The sequence below is a fragment of the Papilio machaon genome, chromosome 3, assembly GCF_912999745.1.
Source record: "Papilio machaon chromosome 3, ilPapMach1.1, whole genome shotgun sequence".
Lineage (NCBI taxonomy): Eukaryota > Metazoa > Arthropoda > Insecta > Lepidoptera > Papilionidae > Papilio > Papilio machaon.
The window spans coordinates 3,261,997-3,284,129 of record NC_059988.1 but is presented as its reverse complement, the minus strand read 5'-3'; the positions used below and the strand labels follow the sequence as shown (position 1 = coordinate 3,284,129).

At 33.8% G+C, this 22,133-nt stretch overlaps 1 protein-coding gene across 1 annotated transcript in view; it reads right to left on the bottom strand.

Moving 5' to 3' along the window:
* Positions 1-8,512: 8,512 nt before the first annotated feature.
* The window catches only part of LOC106712474 (heparan-sulfate 6-O-sulfotransferase 2), an 80,406-nt gene continuing 66,785 nt past the window's right edge, over positions 8,513-22,133 (bottom strand). Inside the window, exons 4-8 of the mRNA XM_014505061.2 lie at positions 14,551-14,676; positions 13,865-13,947; positions 11,891-12,135; positions 9,334-9,518; positions 8,513-9,063 (exon numbers count right to left, since the gene is read on the bottom strand). Coding sequence (XP_014360547.2) covers positions 8,919-9,063; positions 9,334-9,518; positions 11,891-12,135; positions 13,865-13,947; positions 14,551-14,676 — 784 coding nt within the window. The 3' untranslated portion in view covers positions 8,513-8,918. The remainder of the gene's footprint in view (positions 9,064-9,333; positions 9,519-11,890; positions 12,136-13,864; positions 13,948-14,550; positions 14,677-22,133) is intronic.

Sequence of the window (22,133 nt, the reverse complement as noted above, 5' to 3'; positions counted from 1 at the left end):
TTAAGTAATCGACTGCGACAGCTAAAGTGTGAAAATTATAAGCTTGATTGCGAGAGCATGTAACAAGATAAGGTTGCAGTCGCAAAGGATTTAATTTTACAAAGTACAATTTATTACATGTAGGTATTTAATCGCTATATCGACTTGGGTTTCAGATACTGCTTATATTTAAATTGTCAGTACAATAAATAACCATGTTTTATTGTGAGATTTTACGTACTCATAAATATTATTTAAGACAGTAATCATCTTAGTAGTAGTTAGTAGTAGGGGCTCAGTTATCCGCAACTCCACGACAAGCGCGTATTTTGCGTGAAACAAATCTTCTTATAAAATTAACATGAAATAAGTATCATCGTTTGTGAATAAAGCAATACGGTTTCAGCGTTCTCGCTACCTTTCAAAGCAGGATAGTTGTTACTAATCATCTTACAGGTGGCGCTGTTGTTAATTTGAAGTCGCAGATTTTTCTTTTCTTTAAATACAAAGTGCTAAAACTTTTAACTTGAGACTACGTCCTACTTTTTCGTTTCGCTTACAAGATAATTATAGTCACTTTCAAATCCTCTTAAGACGTAGAAGTAAAATATAAATTTACGTTTTTTAAACGTATATAAAAGGTTATTTAGATAAAATTACCAAACCTGCCTTATATCCATAAAGTTGGTCATAAATACCGAAAAATATGACAAAATTATGTATACATTAAAGCCGAAAACGTGGTGTTGGTTCGAGGTCGAGGCTCAGGCTTTTTCTTTACGAGTATGAAAACGCCAGCCTGCGTCGCGCCGCTGCCGCAGGTATGAATAAAATTTGTGTAATGTACACTCTATCACTTATCTTATACGACGCAGCGCTAAATAAGCTCAAAGAATCAATGAAAACTGTCTCAACTTTCAAAGACGCCTTTCATATGTTTGAATATAAGGGCAGAGTAAGAGTATTCTTTTTTTTAAACCAAACAACTCTTTTTTACTTCCTCTGGTGTTGTGGATTTGCCCACTGAGCAACTGTGACCACTTTACTTTAGGTGACCAATTGCTCCTTTACTTTTTTCCAATATAAAATCAATTTAAAGTACATGACTTCAGTCCTTTTATCAACTACCTACCCTCTGCCCACATTGTATTTTCTTTATCGTTAACATGTTGAAGGGAAAATATAAAAGAGCGTGCCTATTTACACGTGCTAATAATGCTTGCGGAATTACTGAATTTCGCATTAGAATATGGCTTGTCTCTAAATTTGGCAATGGACTGGAATCACAAATCGAATCCCGGACATCGCACGTCAATTGCTATGTCAATTGCAAACTGCATATTAGATTTGACTAAAGTTAACTGAAAATTAATTTTGAACATAGATTATTTAATCGTTCATCGGAACTTTGAATTAAAAGTTGGATACAATGAAATAGGTAGATATTTATTAAATTTTATGTTTAACTATTAAGTTTACTTATAATAAACAAACTATTATTTATTCATTAGTAAACCAAACTTTTGTTTCCCGTGGGAAGATGAGTCGTTTTTCTCACTCTGCGTCATCACGTTGTCTCAAAGTCCCCTAAGCAAACAACATGAAATATTGTCAATTATAAAACCTAACGTAACATGGTCCCAAAATACATGATAAGGTTCTTGTTATGTTTACTTAATGATCCACTGATTATAAATCTTAGTTAAAGTGTGTTACATTATTTTCAACAACGAACTTAAGTATTTTTAAATATTAATTTCTGTGTACACATTATTATGTTGAAACGGGTTAAAATACTTATATAACATTTTTTCAACAGCTTCAAGTAGTAAGTTATTTTTAAGAACATATTCATTTATTTAAAAAATATATATATATTTGAAAGAATTACTATCCTTATCATGATCAGATTTGCAAGCAATGGATAAGACAATCCATTTACGTTATATACATGGGAAATTATATTTTAAATATTCCCTCAAACTTCACTTATTTCAATTAATAATTACTTTAGCAATGCCACTCGATCAAACTCTTGTCATTAATTTTAAAAAACCGCTACTTCACAGCTGCTACGATCCATTTTCCATGAAACGATTAGCCAATGTTCCTGTTTCCTAGTGGAAATGAGATAAAGAAAAAGGCTTACTGTCACACTAAGAGTTGTGGTTATTTAAGTAATCCCTTACTGTATAACTTACTAGCCAAATGTGTTCGAATGCATCAGTAACTCTATTACCAAACAGTGGAAACGGCAATCAATTTCCATTAGGATACAATTTTAGGTCGCATTACAATGGAGTGTGGACGGGAGCAGTGCCACGCCGCGGAAGCATTTCATTGTAGCATTGTAGAGTGTACACTCCTGACAAATTATTGTTGTGACTGATATTTGATTAAACGTGGGTTTCTGAGACCAAAATACCAGTTTAAAACATATTCTTTTCTCTGTTTTGTCAAAGATAATGACAGAGATAACGATATGTTTTATACAGAGAGTTAGAGAATTTCGGAGTTATGGGTTAGAAAGTAGTAGTAAAGTATAAGTTCCTATTAGTGTTTCTTTTTTTGAAACATTTTATACTAATTTAATTTTAACTTTGGGTTAAAATGTGATTGAAAACAAAACCTTATTTCGCTGTATTTAGTAGCAAATGTAGGAATAGTAACTTCCAGTAGCAAATAAAGAAATTATTTTTTCATTGAGAGATTTATTGTTACAAAAAAAAAATCATTCTTTGAATAATAAAAATAATTATTATTCATAGAAACCAGGGTTTCGGTTCAATATAAAGCTGTGCATATCAATGTATCGATGTTACCAGGAATTGTGAGCTTTTTACTATGCGGCGAGGCTACGCAAGGCGAGTCGAGGCGAGGCCGGACGACAACGATTCCATCTCTTGATTGTACGGATTTCGTTACAAATGTATTTTCTATAGATGTCGTGTGAATCGTCGACGCGATACTTTAACATCCATTATACGGTGAAAGAAATACCCGTCAATTTGTAATTTATTCCACAATTTTTTTTTTATGTTTAGGTAGCAACGGGGCTATCATAGTATTGGGCCTCTGAACTCGAAAATCAGTCTGGCGTCCCCAAAAGTAATAAATCCATTGACTAATGCCTGCGCAAACCTAAGCCCCCTAAGGTACCCCTCTTGCACCCCGGGTTAAAACGACCCTGAGTAGTAAAATGAAAAGTATTCGTTATACAAACTAAGTCAATGTTAAGTAACAAGTACATATAATGTAACCTTCAGTTACCTTATTTTTAGGCAATTACTTGTCCGTTATTTTTGATTTCAAATAGAGAAACGAGAACGTTTATTAATTAAACATCTATATTCTGTTAAGCGACGACGACTATAAACATGTCACAATATACTTCTATTTTTTGTTGGTTCGGTAAAAAATTACGAAGCTATTAATATGCAATGATAATGTTCCAAAATATTACGAGGCGTGAATTATAATTAGTCTAATCTTATTCGAAAAATCCTAAGTTTTTTTGTTAACTTCTAATGTCCTTAATATTTGAAGCAAACGTATCTGTTAAATTCATTCACCTTCAAGATCTACTGCGTAAAGATACGTTAATATTTGAAATGTCTACACGTTATATATTGGTAAGGAAACATTATCAGTATGTTCCCAACCACTAAATTAGTTTAAGTATCGATTTAATTAATGTTAGTAGACATCAAAGCACTCGTCAGATACAATCTTCTCGATACGATCATTATTACCACTACGCTTTCGATTTAACTACGTTTCTAGTAGTTTATTACGTGGTTTTATTGATCACCTGTGACCGATATATATATATCGACAGTAAAAAAAGATAAGCGACAAAGTTTGATTACATAAAATAATAATTTGTACTTGTAAAATTAGCAAATTTAGTAAAACGTCTTAAATCTTTTAGGCTTCCGTAATTGTTTTATATTAAGCAAGAATTTTGGCCTCTCAACAAAAAAAAAATACTTACTTAATAAATTTAATATATTTGCGTTTATAATTTAAAACAAGAAAAGAGTGAATCAAAAGTTGTACTTGAAGCTAATAATTTGTATTTAACTAAGTAGAATATTTAATTACTAATTGATGCGAACTAAATTCCCGCCATCTGGTGATATTTAATAAATTCTCATAGTATTGATTATGGGACAGCTTCCGTATATCGGTTTATTTCCACACGAATAAGAGTTAACAATGTCGGTTACAGACGAGCTGAGCTAAATTAGATTTGGGGGGCGGTCACCGGAGTGTGACAGCCGCTGGCTACTGCTCACTAGCCAACTACAAATTGTTGAACGGACGACCTGGTCATACGTACACGTCTTGCAGTTGTCATAACTACGCCAATATTTAACAAGAATAAATTGACATCGGTGTTTGGATTACAGAAGATCCCTCAAATCTTTTGATCTTGAAATTAGTAGAATAATCTGCAATGTAATGCCAAAATTTATTTTTTTTTGCAAAAAGGTCACTTAATTAATTCTATAATAATCAAAATGTATATCTATATATATATAAAAGAAAGTCGTGTTAGTTACACTATTTATAAATCAAGATTGGTCGAACTGATTTAGCTGAAAATTGATGGGGAGGTAGCTTAGAACCAGGAAACGGACATAGGATCATTTTTACCCCGTTTTCTATTTTTATACCGCGCGGACGGAGTCGCGGGTAAAAGCTATTATTTAATACTTTTTGCATTCAAACTAATGGTATATATTCATAAGATATGTATTACATTTTAATTCCTTCATATTCCAATGCTGCAAGCGACGTCAGGGGAATAAGTAGTTGCAGGCGCTAGTTGTGTTCCCAGCTCGTACAATCCGTCGCCGGACGTAACCTAATCATATAAATGCAAATTCGACCATTAGAGTTTCCTGTGAGACTCTGCTGCGACAACGCAACGATTTTTTTAAAGCATGTCCTTGTGATTTATGTTTCACTTACCGTTGGTTTCTGAGACTAAAAATTCTGTATAAAACATATCGTCATCATTGTAATTATCGTTGTTAAAACAGACATAACAATATGTTTAAACGTGGATTTTGATTTTAGAAACCCACGATTAATCTAATAATATTAAAATGTTTGCTTCTGATGTAGTTTCAATTGAAATGTATTGCGCCTTCTCTTAGTTTACCCGATTTTCCACTAGGTATTAATTTTTTGGTTCAACGCCTCCATGTAAATAAATGAAAACTTTTTTATCTTTATAACTATATACCTGTTACATATTAGTTTGATATTACAAACGATATGCTACTTGGTAATTAACTTGCTTTGAGACTAAATGAATCGTCGAAAGGCGACAGATTGTGGGACTCGTAGTTACAGTTAACTCTCGGTAGTTTCCCGATATTTGGTGGGTTAATTAGGCACTTTGTATATTGCCAGAAAACTCTTAAACGCGACCAATATTTTACAGCTAAAAACAATCGATTTGTATCGCTGTTGAATGGATGGATGTTTACTAGACATCTACAGAAAGGGTGCATGGATCTCGCTAAAGTTTGCCACAGTTGTTAAGGCGACTAGTAAAAAATAAAACACAACATAACTTTTTGATTCAATTTATTTTCACTTATTCGTCAGTGTTAAAACACGTTACAATATCTACTATGATTTGGTTCAGTCGGAAACTTAAAGTAAAAAAAAAGCTATTATCTATATTTTGGTACTAGACAACGCTGCCATACAACACAAACAATATTAATTTATATGTAACATATACACAACAAAACTTGCACCTTATATAGCTAACATAATATGGCTCATGAAATAGCTGTCCAAGTTTATATATCTAGTCTATACAATATATACAATGAAACTAGTGTTTAAAAAATAAACATTCCATAAGAAGTTGTTTACCGAATTTAAGATAAAGTTCAACTCAATTGGCACACTAAAAGCATCACGCACCAAATAAGTTGAACTAACTATACATCTATCACAGGACGTAAGCAACGTCTTCCGACAAATTACCACTTCCGTAGATATAATATTTCTTTGAGGATTATAAATTAAATTATGTAATTAAATTATATAGTTTCGATCGTAATTCCTGATTATTTCAGGCACACAATGATAAATTAGAGCGCCATTTACTCCTACATTTAAGTCTCCCTTAGCGTGAATTTAGTATTAGAAACCTACACTAAGGTACTCTCTTAGCGCTGAAATAAAATCTATGTGAGGCCGTAACACATTCGGTTACATTTTGCACACAATAATTTGATTTGTCATCAACCCAAAGCCTTAATTATCTTAGTTACGAGTTAACTAAATAATGTTTTATATTCTTCGTATCAAATAAATTATATTTATTTGATGAAATACCTCATTCAGTAAAATATTGTCTATTGATTAATGTAAATGATAAGATGAACTATATTATATTTATATAGAAAATATGTTCACAACAAAATATTGTGGATAATTTAATGTCTCCATTTTTTGTTTTAATATGTCAAAATTTTTTTTTTTATCATATGAAAAAGTATAAAATAAACGAGAGTTGTATTAAACAGTTTCAAAAATAAGCTACCAAAATATAAAAGACTATATTCAATTAAATAATAAACAGATCGAAAATAATTGTACTTAACCAAACTTTTTCACTAGACACACTCTCCAATGTAACAAAGATAAAGAAAAACAAATAATAAACGCATACAATCTCTTTTGTTGAAACCTCTAAGTTAAAAAAAAAATTGATGACAAAATGCTCTTTCAATTTTTAAAATATTATCCAAATCAATTCGTATATTCAAAAAATATAAAAAAAATTAAATGCAATGATTCAGCTTTTTATTATTGTTACAACATCGTGTATTTTTTTTATATCTGGCAATATTTATAAAGATAGTCAACTAAATAATTTTCCATTCTTGTACTATTTAAGACTAATTGTGCAATATTTTGTTAGAATTATTTAATAAATGTCAATTATTATTTCAAAATTAATAAACGTGGGTAAGCGAGACTGTGTAAAATCATAGTTAAATCAAAAATCACTCTTATTACATTGCGAATAAAGTCTATATTTCAATAAATATACACATAAAATATAATTTGTTCTAATCAGAATATCCAATTTCATTTATAATTCAATTTGTTCTTTGGTTAATCAAATGAGAGTGATTTTAAACAAGTTTCAAAAGCAAACAATACACATTGTTACTTAATACTTAGTAATAATAAAATATGTAATCCGTGCTCCATTTACATGCCTCCTTATTATTTACTTAAACTAATATATAATGTCGTTATATTTACATACAATTTGCGTATTTTATGTCAAGTTATGTAAATTTTGCGAGTCGTAAGTTTGTATTTACATAAAATAATAAATAAAATCAATATTTGTCCGATATACGCACCACTGGAAAATTTAGTATTTAAATTTTTTTGTAAATGTAAATTTAAATTACTAATATTATTTGGAAAAAAAAATCTTAGTTGCTGCTAAACTATCTTAAAAATTGGAGTGCTTATTGATTTTTAACTGCAATTTAAAGTTTTTAAATTAAAAGATACAAGACATCAAATTTTTAATAATTCAATCCCTTCGTACACAAATCATCGTAAAACGTCGAAACTATTATTTTATGGTTGCATGGCGATAAAGAAATTGCGTGCGTTCCCTACACACTATGTTGAATCGTCGACGCGAGTCGTCTATTCGATTAGTACAGGCATAGCGACGACACAGCTAAGACGAATTAACAAAATGTCAACTGTATACATTTGCTACGCCATCTTGAAATTTGCAGCGACATTTGTCACAACGATCTTGATATATAGGTAATAATAAAATGTTGGCGACGCGCGCTGTGTAAAAATCTCTGTGACTTTCGCTTAGCGACTGAACTCGACTGATTTTGAAGATTTATTTGCGTTATGTACGAAGGGCCTTATGTGAAAATTGTGTTGTATTTAATTATAATTACTTGCAACTCGCTAAATTCACTGTACTTTCTACTTAAAAGATTACAATTCGTTGGGCTTTTATTATGAACGCGTCACCTACCCTGTATCTATCAAACATCCTTCACTCAACCAACAAATTCATTAATACTAAATTGCATCCTATATCTTAAAACGAATATATTATTAATAGGGATGGATTTACAGCACAACTTGTTGATAAAAAAAAAGTATTTTAAAAATAAAAAATGCAATTATTTTTACAATTTGTGGGAATAAGAAATTGAATCTTAATACGCAATAAACTTGATAAATTTTCATCAACATTTAAAACCGATTCGATTAAAATCATCCAATTTAATCGAATCGGAAATGAAAGGGATGTAAATTCCAACAATCAGTCATCATTTGACAGTTTATATGAAGTGAAAGATGTTATGGAATCGACTATACGATATATCGACTTACTTCCATTACATTGATATTAAAAGATAAAACTTAAATGCCCAATTAAAAAAATGGAATGACTTTAAAATAAAAAATAAAAATTATCAATATTTAATAGTTGCCAACAGTAAGGAACATCAAAGTTAAAACTGCAATGGTATTTTCATACTAAAATTAAATCCTTATTTTTACATGAGAACCAACTTAATATTAACCTGCCATGGAATAGCATATTAAATTTTACAGATATACAAGAGTTTATATTTTACATAAAACTAATTTCGGAATAAACACAAATCCCGTGTTAGCAAAGTTAATACTTTGCAACAGATTGATTCCGGAACGAACACATTGGATCACACTTGATGCTGCGGAACACTACCACTATGTAATAGGTGACTAGCAGCAAATTATAATGTACCTAATTTAAACCACACATGTCACTTTTAGCCCGACATCACCGAGATGTGTTTGTGCAAATCTTTACAATTTTAGTGACGTCACTTATCGATATTTTCTTCTTCATTTATCGATATTTACTTGCCTCGATACTTCTCCGTGGTGGCGTCTTCTAGGTTACTATCCCAGTCGAATTCGGTAACGCCGCTACGAGGCGACACTTCGCCGAGATGTTTCCATCTGTAGTCGAAGTCTGAGTCGCGCTTTTTTAAAGCTTCAAACCTAAGAAATACAACAATGTGTTAGGTAGGACTGAATGAACTTTAATTATAATATTTATTACGATTTTAGATAGGTTATATTTCGACGCTGTGGTTGATAATGCATTGGCCGTCGTTCTTTGTGTTTGTCCTCATAAGAGTGCAAAAGCCAGTGAAATGTCATCTTAAAAAAAATTGTCGTTTTCTTAATTAATTGGTATATGCAATTTTCCAAATATAATTTATCATAGGCAAATTACAAACAGGCGACGTTCATGATTTGCTAACCTACCTCTTAAGCATCAAGTTCTTGGCAAACTCGTAGAGTTCGAGATCGAGGGCGTTGAGACGTCGCACTCGGGCAACCTGGGCGGGCGAGAGCGCCGCCAGCGTGGCCGCCGACACCGTCGCGTTGTGCTGTGCGAACGGCACTGCGAAACGAAGGTTGAACGTCTCCTCGAACACGTACTGCGATATCTAGGACAAAAATGAATTAACAATGTAAGGACATTTTAAACACATTAAACAAGCTTTTTGTATGAACAAGAACTACGGTCAAAAAGTTGATGGTAGACATTGAAAATAGTGACCGAAGAGAAGCAGGTCTATATTTTAAGGTTTCTTCTGATGACTAAGATAGAACTATTACTACATTAGACATACAGAACATTAGACTGAAGGACTGAAATACCTAAGATATCTAGATAAACAAGAAACAATTACACTTAAATTAAAACATCTTTTTTAAGTTTCGGTTTAAATTCTTTGAAACATCCGGTCTCAGGGGTGGCATGGTATAACTGTAGATTAACCGCAACTTTGTTTTACAAGTGTTATCGAGTAATACCGTAATACCTGAGACAGGCAAGTTTAATATTTGTTCTCATTTGTTGTTAGAGCTATGTGGGGCGCCGTCGCGTCACGACAAACGCGTTACCGCCAACTGTTTGTGAACAGACTTATGACTGACATGTGTGACTACATAGCTTCTGCTGCTACATATTATTTGTAATCTTCCAAATTATTTCATATTTTTCTTGTTTTGACTTGATGGTACCAAGTCTGTTTTTCTTTTAAATTTGTAATAAGAGTTAGAGACTTCCGACATTAGGTACACATTTCATCATAGGTGAAATAGCACGACTACACAAAGACAGGCATAAAGTGGAAGCAATTTCGGGTTTCATTCTCTCTCTTTCGTTGTTCTCTCGCTGTTCTCCTACTGCTCTCTCTTTATGATATGTCCAAGTACTTTGTCATATATTGAGCAGGAAGCTTAAATGCGAAAACACAAACATGAATCTTCACGTGTTAAAGTAGCCGTAACATTACTGTTGAGATTGCATCTTATGACTGCAGCGTCACATATATTATTGGAGTAGAATGGGCCAATTTGCAGCGGGACATGTATCGGATAATACAGCTGTAAGGTTACGCGAGACGTTTCGCTTGCACTTTGATATCATCAGATTTATTACAATTTCATAGCGTTCAGGAAACTTAGATTTGTTATATCGATTTCCATATATAAATGTTTTGACTTTAAATACATATACCGTTCGGTTACTTGAATTACATAAAGTGTAGTTTGTTACAAAGAAAAATAAAAAAAAGTTTTCCCATCAGAAAATAAAATTTATCGTACACTAGTGTTTACATCAGGAATTGTAACAATTTGAGGTTGTAGCAATTTACCGCAGAGCGCAGTTACGCATCTGATGTATGGAGGCATGCAACAGTACCAGAAAATACCAGCTCCAGTACGGTATGTTTGCTCTATTTCGTAGACGGATAAGAATTTCACTATCTACATTCAAAATTGTCTGACGTCGATTAAATGTTTCACATCTCTTACATATATACATATATACATAAACATTCTTACTTTACAAGTAAAATACAAAATTGTATGTTTTATAAAGAAAAAGAAAAACATCAAAAAGGATTAGATTATTTAGTTTTTAATATAACCGTATAATATTACGTTAGAGAGTTGCCTGGAAGGAATTTAATAACACATTTAGAGAAAGTCTTAACAAGACGTTACACAACTTGTGTGATCTATGATATCCAAATTTGTAATCAGAATTCTTAACCATTTTTATCTCGGACACGAAACAAATTAACGCCTTTTAAAGTTATCATATAAGTTTTATTTTATGCAGAGACAACTTGTGCCGGTTTAATGGCACATATACTAGGGATAATATCGGTGGGGAAGCCAACTGTTGTCGCTGGAGGCAACGCGCCGTCTGGCAGCGGCGACATTACACACACAGGCGATAATATGTGTAGTTATTATATATTATGTCGTCGTAAAACTGTAAATGTGGACAATATATAATATTGCAATATTGTAAACTGACGGAACTTTTACTTACAAATTGTATAAAGTTTAAATAACTTTATATAGATATTATTTTATTATTTATTGATTAATTTCCAATTTCCAAACGTTACAATTTCCCAGCCTACAATCTAGTGAAATTAAAAACTAGCGATTTTTATATTTCAACAGTGACATATATATAGGTACAATATACGCATATATACGATGGTAATAACTACACATATCTGTCCCGAGGTCATTGCACCGAGACTTCTACACTTAGAGCCTGTACTGCACATAGTTTACGCAACATTTTATGAACTGAAGGAACACGTCGCCATCTAATTGCTCGTGTAAATGTCGTGCTGAGAACGAGAACATGTTTAGTGTTAACCTCTTTAAATTGTTTTGGATCATATTAGCTAGAAGATATTGTTATCTCACTTAATAAATAGCTTAACGTGTTAAAACTTTAACAGTCACAAAGGCGTTGTTAGCGCTCCATTCGTGCAACACTTACCTTCTGGAACTCCGTGAGACCGAAGTACGACATCGCAGCAAGATTCCTCTTAGCTGAAGCAAGTAGTACTCGGTCCGAATCAGCCGTGCGGTGTCGCAGAGTGCCGTTGTAACAACCCACCAGTGCCAGGTCGGCCAGCATTCGTGTCTGCCGGTTATTGGCCAAATTCCAAGGGCAGGACGCAAACTCTTCTAACGTCACGCCGCGCCATGACTCCCCAGTGTAGCAAGGAGGCACCTCAGATGCTAGTAACCATAAAGATGATTAGGTGTGCATTTGAAAATCCTTATTGACTCTTCTTACCCGATCTATCTAGAAGTCTTTAGCCTTCTAAATTACTAATGACTGAAAACCGTATTATCTGATGTAACCTTATTTAACCGATTTCTTTTTCAATTCTACCAATTTAAAATCGAACCTCTGTAGGTTTGAGTTTCAGTTTTAAATCAATGCTAGGTATTTGTAAAATTCATTTAACCCCGGCCCGTTAATAGAAAATAGGTCGCGATAAATCTGGAACTGTTATTTGAAATAATAAAAGCTGTATGGCGGAGTGAAAAGCCAATAAAGGTTGCTTTTCCTTTTTTTAATCATTTTGGTATTTACAACTAGCATCGAAATAGTACCAAATTTACATTACTTTGTATAGCCAACAACGCATGCTTATACTTAACTTGTTGTAACTTTATTAAATAAATGTCTTAAAACCGTTATTATAGGTTTACATATAAACATAAAAATCTCAAACCTAACTACTTTTCTTTACTATCTAACATATAAAATTTCCATGTCACAATGTTAGTTACCGTACTCCTGCGAAACGGCTTTACCGATTTTTACCAAATTTTATATGCGTATTCAGTAGGTCTGAGAATCGGATACTACCTATTTTTCATACCCCTATTATGTCTTTTTTAACTGCTAGTGGACGGAGTCGCGGGCGACAGCTAGTTTATAAACATAACAAAAATCTACATTTTTATTATTAACTTTGATACAAAACAAACCAAGTCGTGTTTCACTGCCTGTTAATAAACAGAAACAAACAGTCGTCAGCACAATGAATAACGAAAATTATACAAGTAATTCAGAAATCTAAACGCAATTACATTTATCATGGGAAAAAGTGCGTTGGATCTTTCGTATAGAATTTATTTTCGTATGTTACGTGTAGGATTTCATTTTCGCAGTCGATTTAATGAAGCGAGTAGTTGCATTAATTTGAGTGAGCGGCGATCGTGCGTACTGCGAAGTGCTTTCTCCAACACGACGACACAACAATTAATTAACTTTTAATTCTATTAACAACACTTAACAAGAGTATAACAGTTTTGTTTTAGTAATAAAATATGAAGGTTGGTTTATTTAATGCGCCAGGAATTTAATTTAGTCCGTAAACCTAAGGAGTATAAAATAAACAAAATATAAAATTTACTTTATCATTATCATTTTCACAGTACATCAATTTATTCACAGCAAATATTATATTAATATGTTACTATGTTACTAAAATTATAAATGTGAATGTTTGACCGTATAAATGGATGTCTGTTAAAAAGTATCTCCAGAACGGCTTCACATAACTAGATAAAATTTAGTATAGTTGTAGAACAAAGTCTGGAAGAACACATATACTACTATTCATCCTGATATTTATGTGGGCAAAATAAACAAAAGCTTTATTGTGAAACTCATTTGCATATATTTTGGTATGAGCATTGTCTCTTGCAATAGGTTGAAAAGGGCAAAGGCTACATTTATAAAAGAAAGCACCAACAATAGTCACTAAATCAAACCCCTTATTACAGGCGGATGAGGATGTGAACACTGTACTCGTTTCATTAATCACTAGTAATTCCTATACGAGTCCTAATTATACTGCTCACATATTACATTCACCTAGCCACCATTCCAACTCCCACTCAGATATATTAAAAACAGTAAAGACCATGTTAACTTCCAGATAATATTTACCTGTAGCCGTCCGACCTTGACACCAGTGGCGGGAGCCTTTCCACGTGGCGCCGCGTTTCACGTGCCGATACTCCGACAAATACCTGCGGCAAAGCAAATGTTCATCGCTTATATATACGTGTCTTGTAATAATAAACAACGCCCCTTAACTTCCACAGCTTTGCTGTTTTGATAAATGAGACCATATGGCGCTAATTCCGATGAGAAATTTATCTTGTTAGGAAAATAAATTTCTTGTGTATTAATCATCGGTTAATGAAATGTTGGCGCTAAATAGAGAAGGTTCGTACGAGTAATCGCCATAGCAAGGGTTAAGGTGATGTGCAAAATTATTCGTTCACGATATAAATGTAAATATGCCGGTAAAAGTTTAGTGTGGTTAGTCAGGTACGACTGTTTGTGACGCTCGTCTATCAAATTTCCTGGCAATTTCCGTAGTATACGGCAACAGGAGATATGAGAGATATTTTAGTACACCAATATTACTGCAGAATTTGTAAACATTGCAGTAACAATTCCATTCATATGCTATAACTATAAATGACGATTACTATTGCTACAATAACTCCGTAATTTCACTTTTTATGTTATAAAGTGGAAGTAAAACCTCCCTAGCACATTCGTGCAAATATCAATCACAGTTAATGTCTCGCAGAGCACCTTCTTAGTTAGTTATATTTACATACCTAGCCACTGGTTCCCGTAACAAGGTAATATAGAAGTATCTCCTGTGCACCGCGGAGCCTTCATGCCGGTCCAGTTCTCCGCCCACACACGCCGTCAACTCCGTAAAGTCTGCGTGAAGACCGCATCTATTGACAAAATATCATTTATTTTAATACCACCCCAGCTCTTCTAATGAAAGACAAGAAAGGAATGAAAAGGACAACGCAGGTTTCCACCACAGAAAGAACATTTAAAATGTGTATGTGTATAGTAAAAACCCAAGGTTAGCAGACTAACAACATAGGCTGATGTTGTAGCTATATGCCAAGCGTATTTACACGTAATTTACTTAATAATAACAAATCGTTTAGTTAATAACACATGTACGTTAATGACGGATATGGTGACAGAATATAGCTATACTTATAACAACGCACATAAAGAATGTTGCGGTAATTGTTTTTATTAATATCGAGAGGGTATTCGTTAACCAGAATTGGTCATTTGACTGGCGCGCTATGTACAGCATGTCAATTCCACGAGTTGATACTGTACGCGTTGATGAAGTATGCAGAAAGTTTTCAGTTTCTCAAAACTTAAGTTAATAAATTTTAAACAATATCTAAACGACATTAAATTAAGTATTTGCATTTTTATGTGACAATAAATTAGCGAATGAGATACGCGAAGAGCGTCTAACCGGATTTCAGAACTCGCTTCGTATTTTGCATGCATTTGCAATAAATAAGATTGAGATTTCCTTATACTATACGACAAGAAGTTTGCCTTCAGACAGCCTGGCGGCAAACGTGGGCGTGGGTTACGTGTTACGTGATCACCACTAGCTACACTAAAGGTCGTATCATCACTCTGCTGGCATTCAGCCATACATTCACAAACATGTGTATACATTAACTCATACAAAGTGTTACGTAACATGCAATTGATTCAATCAAGTTTTTGATACATGTGTGTGAACAATGAAATGATTATTATGAAATTTAAACATTCAGCATTCATAAGCATGATTAGTTTCTATCCTTAGGAAACCATGTTCTTTACAGCTTCGGAAACAATGTTCATTGTAAGCAGCAATAAATAGAAAATCTGATCGTATCGTAAAAATGGGATGCCCAAACTAAAAAACTTTTAAACTATCTTACTAACATTATAAATGCGAATGTTTGGATGTATGGATGGATGTTATAAGGTATCTTCAGAACAGCTGCATGGATTTCGCTGATATTTGGCATAGATGTAAAACATTTTACACGTAGACTACTAATTACTTTTTCTTTAGTTATTTATAAAAATCAACAACACATTAACAATATAAAAAAACATCGTCTCTTCAAAGAGAAATAAAAAAAGATATATTATAAAAAGTTTGGCTTAATGCCACCATTTGCAGAAAATATTCCAATATTTCACAGCCGGTGGGTCATTTAACCGTCGATATGGCATTGACAATGTCGAATTTTGCCCGACAATAATTACTTTCCGATATACGTTTTGCATTCGGAAGTTAATGGCCTAAGGCATTCAGGGAGCAATGTTCCAGCGTTGCCAGTAAAACATTTTTAATACTTTTTGCTGCCAACATGGAATAATAGACCTCTTTTTAATTACTGGCAATTTTCTAAATAAGGCTATAGTGCACTTCGATGTTCTTCGAAATGTTACAATCGACCATAAAAAGTTTTCTTAATAAATATTCCTTGTATTGTGCCTGCCATCACATACTTTTACTTGCAAATTACCTTGTATATAATAGTTCAGCATCAAGTTAAAAATAGTTTTTCTATATAAACTGGAAAGACACACTTGTTCGGGCATTGTACGTTTAGGTATTGAAACATAACAAGCATTTTTAGATTAACGTTATCCAGTTGCTCTAGTATAACAGACAGAGGAAGTTGTAAGTTATGCGATGTTTACGCTGAGAGTGTTCACTATTCGGCAACACTTGTAATCGTTAGCGATAACACGCTGGTATATTCTGGTGCCTAGTGTCTAGTGCTTGGCAGAGCGCCATCCGCAGCGGACGTGGGTTCATTTCGTTAACCGCATGGCTCATACAAGAAAGTCATCATTTCTACATTTTATCTCTTATTATCTAAATTAGTATATCTATGTGATAATAAATATTGAACAAACATACTCAAGAGAAAAGTTGGAAAGCACCAAATATTAAATTATTACTCATGATTACTGATGTACGGTGTGCCAAAGATCTATTGGCATTAGGAAAACTATAAAAAGTCGATAGTAATTAAGAGAAAGTAATAACTTATAGTCAAATTGTATTTACTATGAAAATTAATATGTAACCAAAGCGACGAACACTTATATTTTTTTTGAAGTGTGCTAGAAATTTCTCAAATTGCAATTTATTATTTTGAAATAGTACTCAAATTAATAAGAAAATGTAGTAGAAACAACTTGTCTAAATTTTAGCGAGTGTGCCAAATCGTATATTCGAGTAGATCTTGATAATCCGGTCAGCGGAGCTTTATTGCGCCGATCGGGCGTTGTTTATTGTGAACGGCGCGAGTGGGCCGGCCCATTGAGTGTCGTATCTCCCATGTGCACTCGTGACTCCAAACAGGGTCGAATCGATACGTATAAGATGACTCCGATAAGTGTCGACACGTCGAATAAATGTTATTACAAGATAACCACATTATCCAAGTACAAAACTAATGCAATAAAATTACTTTTGCAAAGTAATTTATTACATTTGACTTTATTTATGTTTTGTATTTCGATTCAATGGAGATTGCAATCTGTACATGTTAGTCGCTGAACTTATTACACATTTAACAAGGAATACATTATGTTACTGAAATGCATTTAGACGATTTTACTAAGGCAAAGTTCACCATACGAAATAAAAGCTTTACTAAAATACTAACCGTTGGTTTCTGAGCCCAAAATCTATCTATAAAACATATCGTCATCCCTGTCATTATATTTGGCAAAACAGAAATAACACTATTTTTTAAACGTGGATTTTCTTCTCAGAAATTCAAGATTAGCTACAGATATTTTTAATAACCTGTCATCATTGTTTTCAACACTTCATTGTATTTGTAATGATAAATTGATCCAATGTCAATAACATTCGCCAACAGAAAGGCAATTGATTGAATACTTGCTAATACCGCCGCCGCTGGTTTGGTACATGCAACACGAATACATTGTGTTTGACGATGCGGGAAATTAAGCAATTTTTTTTTCTTATTTGAAATTCCACGTAACCAATTATGTCTCATAAACAAGTATATAGATTGCAAACAAAACATACATAATTAAAATATAACAAATGGAGAATATTCTCCAAAAATAAGTCTAACAAAGTATTGTTTTAAAGAATTGTATTTAAAACTTAATATAAAACTGATGTATAATTTAATTACTAGAAAATATGATGAAGAAGGGGAAAATTTCTAAAGAAAAAAAAATTGATAATTCTAAACACAAACAGACGCATCAATCTTAGAATTAACTCCTTTGTAAATAGTGCAATTATTTCTTTACTTTACAAGAAAATGTTTTCAAAAGCAACCCTTTTTATCCCCTCCCCACTTCTCCAACCCCTATTCTTGTACTGTGTATTGAACTATAACAAGCGCTTTCTCGTAACACCCGGCCTTTAACTTTAAACTTTTATTCACTTCAATAGACTTGACCTCTTTTGTAATATTAGAAGTTTTAAAGTTATTGATATTGAATAATTGATTCCTGTTTGTAAGTTTGAAGATGCTTTTTTGATATTTCCAGACATATTTCCAGACATATTTCCAGACATTAGGCAATTCATTTTTATATTTTATCATAATGAATGTAAATCTATTTTATTTATATAAAAGAAAGTCGTGTTAGTTACACTATTTATAACTCAAGATTGGTCGAACTGATTTAGCTGAAAAATTATGGGCAGGTAGCTTAGAACTAGGAGACGGACATAGGAACTTTTTTATCATGTGTTTTTTTTTTATTCCGCGCAGACGGAGTCGCGGGTAAAAGCTACTTATTTAAACTTAACCACTAGTAAATTAAGTTGTATATGAAAATATGAAAAAAATAATATGAACTTATCTTAAAGTCGATATGGATATTGCTTGCCAGTGAGCAGTTATTTAGTAAAACGAAAAAAATAAATGTCCCTTACATTGGAATAGGATCAAGGAAATTTCATGGAGCGTAAAAGTAACACTTTCGCTGCCGGTCGGAATGAGAAAAAGCCAGGAAACTGTCGGATACCGTACCAAATAAATATAAATCAGATTCCTCTCATTTAAATACGAAAAGAAAACCCTTTCCGACCCGACTGCCATACACAATACACATGAATGCTAAAGCTATACAGCTTTAAGACTTTATTATACAAGTACGCATAAATTCAGTTATGACGGAGTGGTTGGGTGGTCAAAATATAACCGCAAGCCATACAAGTCATAATAAAGTGTACTTAGTCCCAGACATAATGTAGGTATAGTCCCACAAGGATCTTATTCCAGTATTTTGACAATGACATGGGCGTCTACATGTTTTAAGGGTTAACAGTGAGCAAAAATTTCCTAACTTCTTCCAAAAGTCGTCCATGTTGTAACTTTTAAATTGATTTGAAAATTATGCTCAAAGCAATAATTTCTTGCTTTCTAATTGATACATCCAAACACATTAGCAAATTAGCCTAAATGTCAAATGTTATGATGCGTAATATTTTTATGAAATTTCAAAATTATGAAAATGGTAACACTAAAAACATTTAAACCAAAAGGCCAAAAGGACTAGTATCCAGGCCAGAAAATATTAATTAAAAAAAAAGTAAACCAAAATATTAATATACCTTCTATGTTCCTTTTGATACACTTAATCATGGTGGTCTAATACAAGATAAAGAAAGAAACAAGTTTTTAACTTGCAATCCAATCAAGTAAGTAGCAACATCAAAAATGTCATATGATTTAAAAAGAAACTGATTTAGAAAGTTTTTATTCAAGATTATCAGGAATTATAGAAAGTTGAAATCGATGTTTCCTTTGAGAAAATAAAAAAATAAGCCTGTTGATAAAATGTGGTAAATATCACCGGCTATGTGTCACAATAATGAAGGCTTTCGCCATTAATTTAAAAAAGTTCTCAATCGATATGTAATCAACTTTCATACAGCGTCTAGATCTCACTGATAATTGGTACAGTCTATCAATTATTTTTATCGAGTTGTGTTGCTCACTCCGTTTAAAGTTTTTAATTGAATTTTTAAAATTTCCCCGCTTCACGCAACATCTAGCAATGCTGTAGACGTAAGTCCGCAGACTTACTAGTTATATAAAGGTACTATTTAAACATATTTTAAGGCCTTTTGCAGTTGATAGCTAAAAGAAAAGTCTAAACCATTTAATATTAAAAAATAAAGTTATATTATCACCTATTAATGGTATGGGGCCCCTTTTTTAACGCCGAATTAAAACTCGGCGTTGGCGACTCTCGAGCGATAAACGTTTTAAAATCACGCTTGTTTATAAATGTAACATAGAAAGTGGTAACTAACATTCATAAGTGTCCCAGAATAGTGAGTGTTTGTGTGCCCATTACGAACTTATGGCGTTGACGGGAATAAAACTAACATTAAACTATTTCTAAACGCAACACCTTTACGCTCTCTTAACTCCTGTATGCATGAATAGTTACAGAAATAGTTATACGACTGCATAAATCTCCATCATTGATGATAGTCAATTTCAAATCATATGATTTTTAAAGCAATAACTTCTGCCATTGCGTAGCTCTTTAATATTAAAATGAAGCTGTAGCGGCGTGTGTGTAGCTACATATGGTTTGGAAAAAAACTAAAAGTATTGAGGCGTTTGAGGATTTGGAACTTTGAAATAAAACCAACGTATCGTCTTCCGTATTTCAAATGTATTCTGGTTTTTGATACAATGATCTAGGATAGCGGGGTGGGGATAATTAGCCAATAGGCGACACGTACGTATATTGGTTTCGCACTTTCATTGGATATCACGATGTCACGGGAAACTAGCACTTAAGTCCTAAACATGCCCGCGGCCTTGAAAGCACCAGCTTTTAACACTATTCGTCCCTCACAAGTGGACAGATCTTTGTGTAAGACCGTCTTATGACGCCTGATGCTGTCTTGATATCCGCCACTCTGGAGATGCCATCTTCACCAGGAATTGTCTTCACGACGCGACCAAGTGGCCATTTCAACGGCGGAAGAGCCACGTCCTTGACAAGGACAAGCGTATCAGGCTTCAATTCTGCCGTATTTTCCCTCCACTTAGCTCTGATTTGTAGCTCCGAGATATACTCTCTGGCCCAGCGCATCCAAAACTGCTGCCGCAGCTGTTCCACTCTCTGGTAGCGGCTCAACCGGTGTACAGGTAAGTGTTGCAGGTCATTTTCACACACCGGTGCCGTGAGAGGTCTGCCAATCAAGAAATGGCCAGGGCTGAGGGGATAGCCATCAGAGGGATCCGAAGACAGAGGTACCAGCGGACGTGAGTTTAGCACTGCTTCTATCTGTGTGAGGACGGTAGCGAATTCTTCGAACGTCAGATGAGCATTGCCGAGCACTCGCCGCAGGTGGTACTTACATGATTTGATCCCCGCTTCCCACAAGCCACCAAAATGCGGGGAATAAGGAGGGATAAACGAGAATTTAATATTTTGACTCTTTGCGTAATCTACAACGTCTTTACTACAAGATGATAAAAACTGAGCAAACTCATTGTTTAAACCTACAAAATTTCGTCCATTGTCTGAGAAAATTTGACATGGTTTTCCACGTCGAGAAATGAATCGCTTGAGAGCGAGGAGGTATGCGTCAGTGGATAGGTCGCTGACAAGCTCTAAGTGAATAGCGCGAGTAATAAAACAAATAAAAAGACAGATATAGGATTTTACTAATTTAGCACCCCTACCTTTACGATTTAAAACGTACACTGGTCCAGCGTAGTCTACACCTGTGCGAATAAAAGGAAAATCTGCCGTCAAGCGCTCCTTAGGCAGGTTGCCCATAAGCGGGCTTAGCGTTTTTCCCCTAGCCCGTGTGCACGCGACGCACTGATGAGTCACCTTCCGCGCGAGATTCCTACCGGACAGCGGCCACCACTGCTCGCGTAAGCGGTACAGCAGCGCCTGCGGCCCGCAATGTAAAGCTTGATTGTGTTCATGAATAAATAACAAGCGAGTAAAATAGTGCTTAGAACAAAGAAGTATAGGATGTTTTTTATTATAATTAAAATCTAAAGAATTTTTTATTCTGCCACCTACGCGAATTAGGTCCTTTTCGTCTAAAAATAAATTTAGACTTGAAAGTCTGTTGCTAGACTTAACATTCCTTCCACTCTTTAGCAAATTGTACTCCAAAGAAAATGAGTCCCTTTGTGATAACTTAGCTAGCATAATCACTGCGCGACTCAACTCATCGACATTGATCGCACCCGTCAGCTGATCGGTTCTGTGGCGCGGTCGGCTGTTGTGCGTGAAGCGCAGTACATAAGCAGCCGTGTGAATCATACGATTGAAGTTTGAGAATCTGTTGAATGGAAAGAATGTTTCGTCTGTATTA